Source organism: Bombina bombina, chromosome 6 (genome assembly GCF_027579735.1).
Source record: "Bombina bombina isolate aBomBom1 chromosome 6, aBomBom1.pri, whole genome shotgun sequence".
In the NCBI taxonomy this organism is placed as follows: Eukaryota; Metazoa; Chordata; class Amphibia; order Anura; family Bombinatoridae; genus Bombina; species Bombina bombina.
The window spans coordinates 211,448,681-211,461,475 of record NC_069504.1 but is presented as its reverse complement, the minus strand read 5'-3'; the positions used below and the strand labels follow the sequence as shown (position 1 = coordinate 211,461,475).

Below are 12,795 nucleotides of genomic sequence, written 5' to 3'. Positions count from 1 at the left end.
TACACTGGAAAAAAATCAAAGGTCATTCCAGGGTTCTAGGTCCTGATAAGGAAGGCAATGATCTTGCGGATTCATTAGCCAAACAAGGAGCCATAACTGGAGAACTCCATAATATAGACCACTTAATGGGTGCAATTCAGGTAGAAGCCATTACCAGAAACCAGGCTAAACAACAGAGTGAGCCTGACCTGGTACAATGGAGTCAGGATTCTCCTAGTGAGGACCTGATCACTAGTCAAAAAGAAGACCCCATTGTAGGCATCTTCTATAAACACATAGAAGATCCTGAAAGCAACCCCATTTCAAAAGAGGACGGTATTGGCAAGGAAGATCTTAGAATCTTAATGAAATCCAGATAACAATTCAAGTCACAGGATGGTTTGTTAATAAGAGCCTCCAAAACTGGTATCCAGCAATGGGTAGTACCCACCAAGTTCAGAAGTCTCATGCTTCAACATGCCTATGATGCTCCAACATCTGGCCATCATGGTGCCAAATTAACGTATGAAATATTGCGTGATTACGCCTTTTGGCCGCATATGTTGAAGGATGTTCAAACCTACTGTCAAGGTTGTCTAATCTGTCCACAGTTCCAACCCACTTCACCAACGCATAGAGCGACATTGCAGAAAAGGGGGATGGTAATGCCATGGTTAGATATACAAATTGATTTTATTGGCCCAGTGATTAGGTCATCAACAGGTAACATATGCATGTTGACAGTAACATGGCTATTTACTAAATGGGTAGAGTGCATCAGTGCACCTAACAATAGTGCTAAAACATGCGCAGCATTGCTTATCAACCACCTGTTTTCCAGATTTGGTTTACCCCAGAGAATCGAATCCGATCGGGGAACCCAGATCACTAGCGAAGTGATGACCAAAATGTGGAAAATACTAGGGGTCAAAAGAAAGTTCCATATTGCACATAGAGCTGCCTCAAGTGGTGGTGTAGAGCGTTACAACCAGTCCATTGTGAAAATCCTCAAAAAGTTTGGGAGTGAACGGGTAAAGACTGGGATGTAAAATTACCTCAAGTCCTAATGGCAATAAGAGCAACTCCAAGTAGTGCTACCAAGATGTCACCTTTTGAATTGATGACTGGTAGAAGAATGGTTCTACCTCAGCATCTACTGTACCTTGATAAACGCTGCCAATACGCATCAATATGTGGAGAACCTAAGAAAGCACCTGCAATATGCTTTTGCATTTGCTCAAAGGAACTTAGAGAAAGCTGCAACTGCCACTAAAACCTATTATGATCTCAAAACGTCCAAAAAGGAATATGAAATAAATGATAAAGTTTATCTTTATAACTTTGGAAGAGATCAGGTTAAGGAGAAGAAATTTCTTCCATCATGGAAGGGTCCTTTTGTCGTTACTGACAAAATATCTCCAGTTGCCTATAAAATTAGGATCCCTAAAAACAATACTTCTACTGATAAATAGGTCCATATTAATCAGTTGCGAGCCAGCCATCCTAAATCCCAACTACAAGTCATAGAGGGAGAATGAAATATCATACCCAAATACATTAGACATATTGTAATTTAATGCATAGCTAATGAGTATAAGGGCTCAAAAATAATGGACTCTCTTCATAGAAAGCTGTCTATGATGCATACTGTCAAAACACTCACCAAGTACCACTGACTTTAAGCCAATTCAAATACATGTGTCCTACATCTATTTAAAATTGGAAGGGGGGATTATGTCAGGGTATCTGTGAAGTAACCCTAAATAAACTACAGATGTATCATGGAATCTAATATTTAATTTTTTTTCATTTTATAATCTAATTGACATGAATTGTGTGGGCTGTAGCCATGGCAGACCAACCCCCACTTCTTTTTGGTTACATAGGATGCATTGCAGGCCTTTGTTCCTAATTCATCAAAAGAATGGTTTTCATGGTTATCTTAGAAAGAACAAAAGGTTTAGACCTTTGTATAAGATAAGGCCAGTGGGCCACTTCAAGATAATATTAGCACTTCGGAGACAAGAGTCTGTGAATAAGTCAGATAAGCAAACACTAAGGCCCAGGAATATAGTAATTAACACAGACCTGTTAATTGCCACTAAAACTCAGATACACATCTGTGCTAGCTGAGCAGAAACACATATTGTATTGTAACTGAAATTCATTTTTAAAATACAAACTTGTATAATTTTCAATCTTGTATAAAGATATATATGTGTATGATATATATGTATTGATCTGAAACAGTAACATATTAGATAAATATTTGCTGAGCTTGATAAATGGCTGTATAATAAATGTTTATTTCAAAATAACATCTGTTTCTTTATTTTTCAGACAACAAGAAGTCCTATGAATATTGGTCATAAACATAAATCTATACACTCAAGAATTATTAGAAACATGAAATATACTGTGTTCACGTTAAGATGCAATATAATGCCAAGATGTTGAATGAAATGATTCTGTGAAGAGCCAAATAATTGACAGTAAAATTGCTTATTAATATGATGCTAGAAACAATAATCATACTTCATATTAAAATAATCAGAAAAGATGGAATTATACGGTCCCATCTATATTAAAATTGTGAAAATTATAGTAAATAAAATAAATATGTTATAGGTTATATAATTAAACTGTAGCAGCATTGATAGTAAAACTGCATTTCTGGGTATCTGCTGCCACCTATGGTTCAAAAATGGTATGACAGCCAAATGGATTGACTGCTAGAACACATGAAGATACAAATGAACCAATGAAAGGGACAAGCTCCGAGGGCCAATGGAAAGACATCTCCGTTAAGGGCCTATCGTACATCACCAATGATTAGAATAAGAAAAGGATGGGGTATATCACATGATATAACCTCATGCAAAGAGAAGAAAAAAAAAAAAAAAATTATCTGCTAACTTTGCTGCCATTTTTGGGGACAGTCCCAGGTTTTGCTTATAGTGACTAATGTCTTGATCTGATTGCAATACCTGTCTTCATATGAGGTGACCTGAATCTATTTGGAAAAACTGGAAAATTTTATTTGGTTCATGTTGGTGATGTATGACTGTTCAATATTTTTAATATTTTAGACAAAAGGTATTGTCAGATTGCAGCTATATAGATATATTTTAACATTTACCTTATTGTAGATAAATAAGAGTAGCTTAATTGTATTTGTCTGTAAGTTAACAAACCATACCTTGGTATCTCATTGTGATATTTTGGGAGATTATTATGAATAAGGTAATTTGTAAAGGTATATTTTTATGATCTTTGTATAGAATATTGCAACAGTTTAAGCTTGTATAGTTTGATTAATAATCTGGTTCCTATAAATATAATTCAAAGTGTTTATAACGTTAACTAATATAAATAATTTAGGAATAAAATATTGATTTTAATTGTTTCATATATGCATTTTATTGTGGGTTTGTTTTAAAGAATAATTATTAAATAAATTGTATTATAACCCGGCCATATACTGACAATACACACACACACATATATATATATATATATATATACACATACATATACACAGTATATATATATATATATATATATATATATATATATTATTCATAGGTATGGACACTCGCAGGGTTTAAAATAAGATTCAAGCTTTATTGAAGACATTTTCAAACAGTCAACGTTTCTGCCCTAAGTCAGGCCTTTATCAAGACAATATGTAATATTCGTATCGCTGGATACAAGCACAGCAGCGGATACCAGCCGCACTCTCAACGTCAGAGGGAAAGCAGATATATAGATAGATAGATAGATATATATATATACACACACACACACACACAGATTATATAGATATATAGCCCAAAGCAGAACATGCTGTGAGATGTCATTGCAGAAAATGCAGTATGTCTGCAGAAAGAATAGGACACATGCAGGAACTGTTAGCTTTTGCACTTTGCAGCAGTGCTCCACATTAGACTGTTCTTGTCAATCAGAGCTTTGCTCTGGCTGCACTATGTAAGTTTTCCTAAAACAGATAATGTCTAGCACAGTGTGAGACCACAGTGGTGCAAGTCTGTCAGAGGTTACACACCAACAACCTCAGCATACAAATGTAAAAAGTCCAAAAGACAGCAGCACTCACCAAGTTGTACAAAAGTTAATGAATTTATTGGAGTTTCCCCATTGGTAGATAGATTAAGTTTTTCTAAACACAGTGCATACAGAGCAAAGTGCTGTTTGAAGAGAACAGTCAAATATGGAGCAGTGCTGCAAAGCAGCAGAGCATTTATTGTTGACTGTCTTTCAGAGATTTTTTTCAACCCTTCCGCTTGCCTTTTTCTGATCTGCAAAGCTGTGACCTCTGAATGTAATATATTATCGTGAGCAATGCGACCTATTTATTACTACATTTCTACCTTGTTATGTTAGATTAAAGGGACAGTATACTGTAAAATTGTTTTTCCCTTAATGTGTTTACAATTGCTTTTTTTTACCAACTGCAGAGTAAAAAATTTATGAAAATTAGCTTTTTAAGGTTTATTTCTGTATATTAAAGCTCTGATTTTGTGTTTTGAAGCCACAGCCTAATAAAATAGGTTGAGCTTGTAGGTATAATCAGATCTCATTACTGTATCACATTGTGCACATATACCTGCTTCTTTATCTTATATCTGTCCTTAAAACAAATCACCAATACTTTGAGAGAACAATGGAAAATCAACATTTTATTACCTTATCTCTGCTTTATCACACTGGGAGTGTAATTTCTTCTGCTGGCTGTGTTTACAAAGTTTATCTATAGCTGGTACGCGCGGCCACAAACTTTCAGAATAGGTGGGGATACCACATGCTAAATTAACTATTTCTAATGCCAATATAAGGGTAAAGGAGCTACTTGTAAACAATTTAATACACTCAAGCAGGTAAAGTGGATCATTGGGAACAAATTAAAGGGGAGAAAAATTTTGAGTAAACTGAAACATTTGAGACATTTTAAAAACTTTGCTTAACTCTCAAGTTAATCAACACATTGCAATTGAGCTGGTGCTTTAGTGTGACTGCTTAATTTAAAATAGAATTTTATTTCAAAATTACCTGCAGAATTTTTTTCTCAAAAAAAAAAAAAAAAACCCTCAACACACACACACACACACACACACACATATACATATATAAACACACACACAGATAATAGTAGCACATGAAATGCTTGGTGTACAAAGAGAAGCTAAGTGTATGTAGCTATAATGTGCATCAATACAGATAGTATAAACTGTATACACACACACACACCACCAATATTAACAACACAACAATATTCTAGATGCACTATTAAGTAATATAATGTATTATTTATTAGTACATCCTATAACACTCTAATTAGTAAATTTCACCATGAACCACACCATGATTAGCAGTGCAATTTATTAATGATCATTTACACATTTAGTACCATTTGTAGATTAGTTCACTATTCCTCATCACGATAGGCAAGTTAGTGAGGTATTCTCTTCAATATTTTATGTTTTTCACTGGTAATAGTATTATATATTTTTTTTTATAATATGCTCATTTGGGAATCTATGGGGTTCGATTTATCAAGCTGCGGCTGGCACAGGACGCACATACGTGCACCCACCACTGGCAGGCTAAATTCCGCTGCTGGAATTCAGCATTGCACACAAGCGCTATTTTGCTGTCAATCTCCCCGGTCGGACGAGACTGGAGAGAATGAAATTCGCCACCTAAGGTTAGGGAAACAGCGGTCTGAAAAACTGCTGCTTCATAAATACAGACTGCAGATTCTCTTGTGAGAACCTGCAGTCGTAAGCAGGCAAAGGGGTTGATAAATCGACCCCTAAGACTGACGATCATGGGACCTATAATAAATTTCTATGGTTGTTAGTATATTGATAGTCTCCCTCACATCACAATCGGCTCTAACCATCCGTTTACGAGCTGCTACTGTTAGCGATTATCTTTATGTATGCATTGATTGACGCATTGATATTATGACAATAGTATCCATCCTATATGGCCATTGGCTTATAGTAGACCCAGCTATCCACTGTTGGGGACATTCAGTACCATGGATGTACCTCTATATACACCTTTGGATTTTGATTGGTGGAGAGGTGTGTTTCTCTAATATGTAACATATTTTTTGGCAAGTAAGGATATTCATTCCTTATCTGAATATAGATGTATTTTACTTGTTCGATTACAAATGCTGGTTTGAACAATATTCTTCCTATTTCCTCTCTCGACGCTATTGAAAAATGACTGACACGTCCCTTCACCATTATGATCACACTCCCTCCACCGTCATGTACTTTTCACATTATGGGCGTGTTATTTAAAGGGACAGTAAAGTCCAAATTAAACTTTTATGGTTCAGATAGGGTATGTAATTTTAAACAATTTTCCAATTAACTTTTATCGTCAAATATGCTTTGTTCTCTTGGTATTCTTAGTTGAAAGCTAAACCTAGGTAGGCTCATATGCTAATCTCTAAGCCCCTGAAGACCGAGTCTTATCTGAATGCATTTGACAGTTTTTAACAGGTAAAGGGCGTTAGTTCATGTGTGCCATATAGATAACATTGTTCTCACGCCCATGAAGTTACTTATGAGGGGGGACTAATTGCCTGAAATGCAAGTCTGTCGAAAGATCTGAGATAAGGAGGCAGTCTGTAGAAGCAAAGATACAAGGTAATCACAGAAGCAAAAAGTATATTAAAGGGACAGTCTACTTGAAAATGTTTACTGTTTAAAAAGATAGATAATCCCTTTATTACCCATTTCCTAATTTTGCATAACCAACACGATTATATTAATATATTTTTACATATGTGGTTACCTTGTATCTAAGCATCTGCAGACTGCCTCCTTATCTCAGTTCTTTTGACAGACTTGCATTTTAGCCAATCAGTGCTTACTCCACGGGAGCATGCACAATGTTATATACATGGCACACATGAACTAGTAGTGTCTAAATGTGAAAAACTGTCAAAATGCACTGAGATAAGAGACAGACTTCACCTGCTTAGAAATCAGTTGGAGCCTACCAAGGTTTAGCTTTCAACAGAGAGTACCAAGAGAACAAAGCAAATGTGATGATAAAAGTAAATTGGAAAGTCATTTAAAATGGCATGCCCTATCTGGATCATGAAACTTTAATTTGGCTAGACTATTCCTTTAATATAACAGTGTTGGTTGTGCAAAACTGGGGAATGGTAACTAAAGGGATTATGCATCTTTTTAAACAATAACATTTTTGGTGCTTACTGTCCCTTTACCATATTCCTAGATGTTTGATTGGTGGAAGGGTGTGGAATGGTCCACATGTAGTCAGTCACTTTAGGTAGTGTCAATAACTTAATGACAATTGTCATCTAATATATCAAAAGCAGGTTATCGTTAAAAATGTGATTTGTTGTATAAGCATATTTTACATGTGTGTAATACTGGACTACATTAGTAGAGGGTTATGCAGACAGTGGTAGTTTCCGTGTATTTTAGATACTGATTCTGGAAGTGGGGGGAGGGGTGATGTTCGATTGTGTATATGCCCACTCCAGAGAAGAGAGTCAGATTGGCTGCTAGGATCTTTTTAAAAACCTTGTTTGTCAATGTTATTAATGCCCAACGAAACGGAAACGGATTGCATTTTAAGGCGGTTTACATGTTTTTACCCCCATATGGTGTTTACAATTGTATATTCTTGGTTTTATTAAATACACGATTTATTATACAAGTACAGTTCCAACACTTTATTCAACAGCAGCCTTGCTCATAGGAGTCGTCTTGATTGTTCCTGAGAAGCGGTTCCTTCCAGCATTCCGGAGACAGTGAGCTGGTACACTGTTAATATCCAGCACGCTACATTTAGCACACTGGGGTGCTGTTACAACAGCTAAGTGTGGTCCTATAATACCTGAATGATACGCACAGTTGGTGTCTTTATCTTTTTTATGATGTTTTTAGGCTTTAGTATACAGACAGATATAAGGAAGCATGTGTATGTACAGAAAGTGATAAAATAATGAAAAAAAAAAATTCTTGAAAGCTCAACCCATTTTAATGGGTTTTGGTTTTAAAGAACAAAATCAGCTATTTCATATACACAAATCAACCCAAAGAATCTAGTTCTCATACTTTTTGTACGCTAGTATCACAAGTCTTTTGAAATACATAAAAGGAAAAACAATTTTACAGTACATTGTCATTTTAAATCCTTTACAGTGTTCAGGTTGTGAGAAGTTTTTACCCACTGAGGATATTGTTTCTGGGTGATGTATGCAGTCTCTGGGATAGCTCATCATTTTATATAGTGGTTGTTTTGTTTCACCTATATATTTCTCATGAGGGCATTTCTTTCACTGAATTAGATATATTATATTACTGGATTTGCAGGTATATGATCTTTTCACAAGTACTGAATTTGAGGTGCTGTCTGGAGAGTGGTTTATATTACAATCTCAAAATGTTTGATGTCCCTTTAAGTGTTATGTCTTACTGTATACCAAGGTCAGTTTGATTGTAATGCCATGTCAGTGTGCATGTTATGAATTATTTGCATTTTATGGTGTTACTGTATACCTGTTGTGTCAGCCTATATGTTACTGTGTGTTATACCATTCAATTGCACATACTGTCAGCATATGTGTTATTGTGTGTGTATATGTTATCACGTGTTATGGAGTTCTATATACATGTAATGTCTGTCAGTATACATGCTATTGTGTCAAAATGTGACCCAGTACATGTTAAATTGGCATATGCATTGTGCATTACTGTTTCACCTAATATTAGCACTGTCATTGTTTATACTACTGTGTGTTACGGTTTTGCCTTGTACTGTATAAGCACTGTCCGTGATTATGCTACTGTGTGTTATGGTGTTGCCTTGCACTAGCAGTGTTAGTGTTTATGCTACTGTGTGTTATGGTGTTGCCTTGCATTAGCAGTGTGAGTGTTTATGCTACTGTGTGTTATGGTGTTGCCTTGCACTAGCAGTCTCAGTTTATGCTACTGTGTGTTATGGTATTGCCTTGCACTAGCTGTGTCAGTGTTTATGCTACTGTGTGTTATGGTATTGCCTTGCACTAGCTGTGTCAGTGTTTATGCTACTGTGTGTTATGGTGTTGCCTTGCACTAGCAGTGTCAGTGTTTACACTACTGTGTGTTATGGTGTTGCCTTGCACTAGCAGTGTCAGTGTTTATACTACTGTGTATTATGGTGTTGCCTTGCACTAGCAGTGTCAGTGTTTATACTACTGTGTATTATGGTGTTGCCTTGCACTAGCAGTGTCAGTGTTTATGCTACTGTGTGTTATGGTGTTGCCTTGCATTAGCAGTGTCAGTGCTTATGCTACTGTGTGTTATGGTGTTGCCTTGCACTAGCTGTGTCAGTGCTTATGCTATTGTGTGTTATGGTGTTGCCTTGCACTAGCTGTGTCAGTGCTTATGCTACTGTGTGTTATGGTGTTGCCTTGCACTAGCTGCCTCAGTGTATATGCTACTGTGTGTTATTGCGTGCTTTGCACTAGCAGTGTCAGTGTATATGCTATTGTATGTTATGGCGTTGCCTTGCAATAGCAATGTCAGTGCCAGTGTTTATATTACTGTGTGTGTAATGGAGTGGCCATGTATATTTATGTAACTATATATCTTGTTTGGTGAAATGATACATAAGAACATAATCTTATCTACATTTTGTCACTGTGAGTTAAGGAGATAGTGTATATTTCACTGTTGTGTGCTGTGGTTTGCAAGTGTGCATCCTACAGTATTTTATGATTTGCCCCTCTGTGCTCTATCATGTGTTGTGATGTGTTGGTGATTACGTGCAGTATTGTGTTACAGGGAATGTTGTGTGTTATTGTGTTACAGGGAATGTTGTGTGTTATTGTGTTACAGGGAATGTTGTGTGTTATTGTGTTACAGAATGTTGTGTGTTATTGTGTTACAGAATGTTGTGTGTTATTGTGTTACAGAATGTTGTGTGTTATTGTGTTACAGAATGTTGTGTGTTATTGTGTTACAGAATGTTGTGTGTTATTGTGTTACAGAATGTTGTGTGTTATTGTGTTACAGGGAATGTTGTGTGTTATTGTGTTACAGGGAATGTTGTGTGTTATTGTGTTACAGGGAATGTTGTGTGTTATTGTGTTACAGGGAATGTTGTGTGTTATTGTGTTACAGAGAATGTATTGTGTTACAGCGAATGTTGTGTGTTATTGTGTTACAGCGAATGTTGTGTGTTATTGTGTTACAGAATGTTGTGTGTTATTGTTACAGAATGTTGTGTGTTATTGTGTTACAGAATGTTGTGTGTTATTGTGTTACAGAATGTTGTGTGTTATTGTGTTACAGGGAATGTATTGTGTTACAGCGAATGTTGTGTGTTATTGTGTTACAGCGAATGTTGTGTGTTATTGTGTTACAGAATGTTGTGTGTTATTGTGTTACAGGGAATGTTGTGTGTTATTGTGTTACAGGGAATGTTGTGTGTTATTGTGTTACAGGGAATGTTGTGTGTTATTGTGTTACAGAATGTTGTGTGTTATTGTGTTACAGAATGTTGTGTGTTATTGTGTTACAGAATGTTGTGTGTTATTGTGTTACAGAATGTTGTGTTATTGTGTTACAGAATGTTGTGTGTTACAGTATCACAGGGAATGGTCTGTGTGGTTTTGTGTTACAGGGAATGTTGTGTGTTATTGTGTTACAGGGAATGTTGTGTGTTATTGTGTTACAAAATGTGTTATTGTGTTATAGAATGTTGTGTGTTACAGTATCACAGGGAATGGTCTGTGTGGTTTTGTGTTACAGGGAATGTTGTGTGTATGTCTCACCGGGTAGAGGTTCCCTTGCGCACATCACACATCAAGCACTTGAAGGCCTCAGCGCTGTTCCTGAAGGTACATACACTGCAGTCCCAATAACCATCGTCTGATGAAGGTTTCGGCTGCCGCTTCGGCCTGTGGATAAAAGAAATGATGAGCCTCGGTTTGTATACACACATTGCGGCCTGTGCCGTCTGCACCAGCCTCGGTATTTGCTGGATACTAGCGCAGACTGGCTGCTCCCTCCATTCGATCCCTGGTCTCACCTAGTCGGGCTTTTCTTATCTCCCATGCTGCGGCGGGACAAGCTAAACAGCGGCCGCAGCCGAGCAGGGATAGCCCGGGCTGTGAGGCGGGAGCAGGCGGCGGCACCGACCGCGATCACCGCAGCCAGCTGTCCGCGGGACACGTGACCCCAGCGTGGCCAATCACTGGGCACCCAGAATCAGGCCGGGGAGACACAGAGAGAGGCAGCTTCACATCATCTGACTAAGCACGGGGCTGTGGGAAGGAGGAGAACAACAGTGAGAAAACCTAGGGCTACTACACTGAGGGAGAGAAACAAAAGGGAACACTACGGGATGAAAAATTAGATGCCACATGAGAAAGTGACACAAGGGTAGAGTCACGAGGAGAGAAAACATAAAGGGAGGAGTGCAGAAGGCTAGAGAAATAAGGAGAGTGGGACAAAGAGGGGAGGCTCTGAAGAGAGAGGGGACAGATGGCAATAAGGAGAGAGGGGAAAAAGAAAGCACAGACGAAAAGTGACACAATTGTATATCCGTGAAGAGGAAGATAAATAACTGGGGCACAAATTAAGATAAACTAAAAGAGAAGCAAAACCATAAGGAGCAAAAAAAGGAGGGGGGGGGCTGAGGAGAGAGAAATACTGTAATGTGAAAGAAATTCTGAGAAAAATGAGGGAGGTGAAGAAGTAAACCAGGCAGGTTAATGAAAACATAAACTATGAAAGCATCTTAAGAAAAATAATAATTGTGGTACTGAAAGAGAAATTTTAATGGAGGGGGAAACGAGATAGGGACACTCGTCGCTTCAACGGAATAGAGCCTAGATGTGATTAATACAACACTGAAGAGATAAGAAAGGGAAACATTTATGAGGGCCATTCAGCTGAAAGCAAAACCCAGATCAGAGCTCTGAAGCGGCATAACAAGGAGAGATAATAATTGAGGGAGGAAAAATGAGTGAGACAGGAAAGAAACACTTGGGAAAAAATAACAACAGAGGAGATGGACAAGAAAGAGAGAAGCAAAAAGACAGAAATTAGAACACTAATGAGGGATAAGTTGGGGGCCTAGTAAAAGCAATGACAACAGAGATTACCTGAATCAAATGCTAACAGGCCTTAAAGGGACAGTTCACCCAAAAAATGTCTCCCATTTAAATTGTTCCCAATGATCCATTTTACCTGCTGGAGTGTACAAGTAGCTCATTTACCCCTATTTTGTCCTTTGAAATAGCTGATTTAGCCTGTGGTTTCCCAACCTATACTGAAAGTTTTGATACTGGAGTCTCAGCTATTGAATAGCCAGCAGAAGAAATTGAATTTACAGTGGTATGCAGGATAGTTAAGTAATAAAATGATAATTTTATATTGTTCTCTGTAAGTATTGAGCTTTAGTTTTTCAGACAAATATAAGATAAGGAAGCAAGTGTGTGTACACAAAGTGATAACATAATGAGATCTGATATTACCTAAAGCTCAACCCATTGTAATAGGCTGTGGTTTAAAAGCACAGAACCAGCTACTTTATATACACAAATAAACCTGAAATGCAATTTCTCATACATTTTATATGCTGCAGCTGGTATAACAAGTCATTGCAAATACATTAATATAAAAACAATTTTACAGTGTACTGTCCGGGAAAATTGAAGGGCTCTTATAGTGATTCAATTTTAGGCTCTTATTCGTTAGAGCATGTAATTGTTTAAACCCCCCCCCAAAAAAAAGGGGGTCAAATACATAGCTA

At 37.2% G+C, this 12,795-nt stretch overlaps 1 protein-coding gene across 1 annotated transcript in view; it reads right to left on the bottom strand.

Moving 5' to 3' along the window:
• Nucleotides 1–11,385, bottom strand: part of YAF2 (YY1 associated factor 2) — a 134,109-nt gene extending 122,724 nt beyond the window's left edge. The window contains exons 1-2 of the mRNA XM_053716728.1: nucleotides 11,068–11,385; nucleotides 10,811–10,936 (exon numbers count right to left, since the gene is read on the bottom strand). Of these exons, the coding sequence (XP_053572703.1) occupies nucleotides 10,811–10,936; nucleotides 11,068–11,093 (152 nt within the window). The 5' untranslated portion in view covers nucleotides 11,094–11,385. The remainder of the gene's footprint in view (nucleotides 1–10,810; nucleotides 10,937–11,067) is intronic.
• Between the last annotated feature and the right edge of the window lie 1,410 nt (nucleotides 11,386–12,795).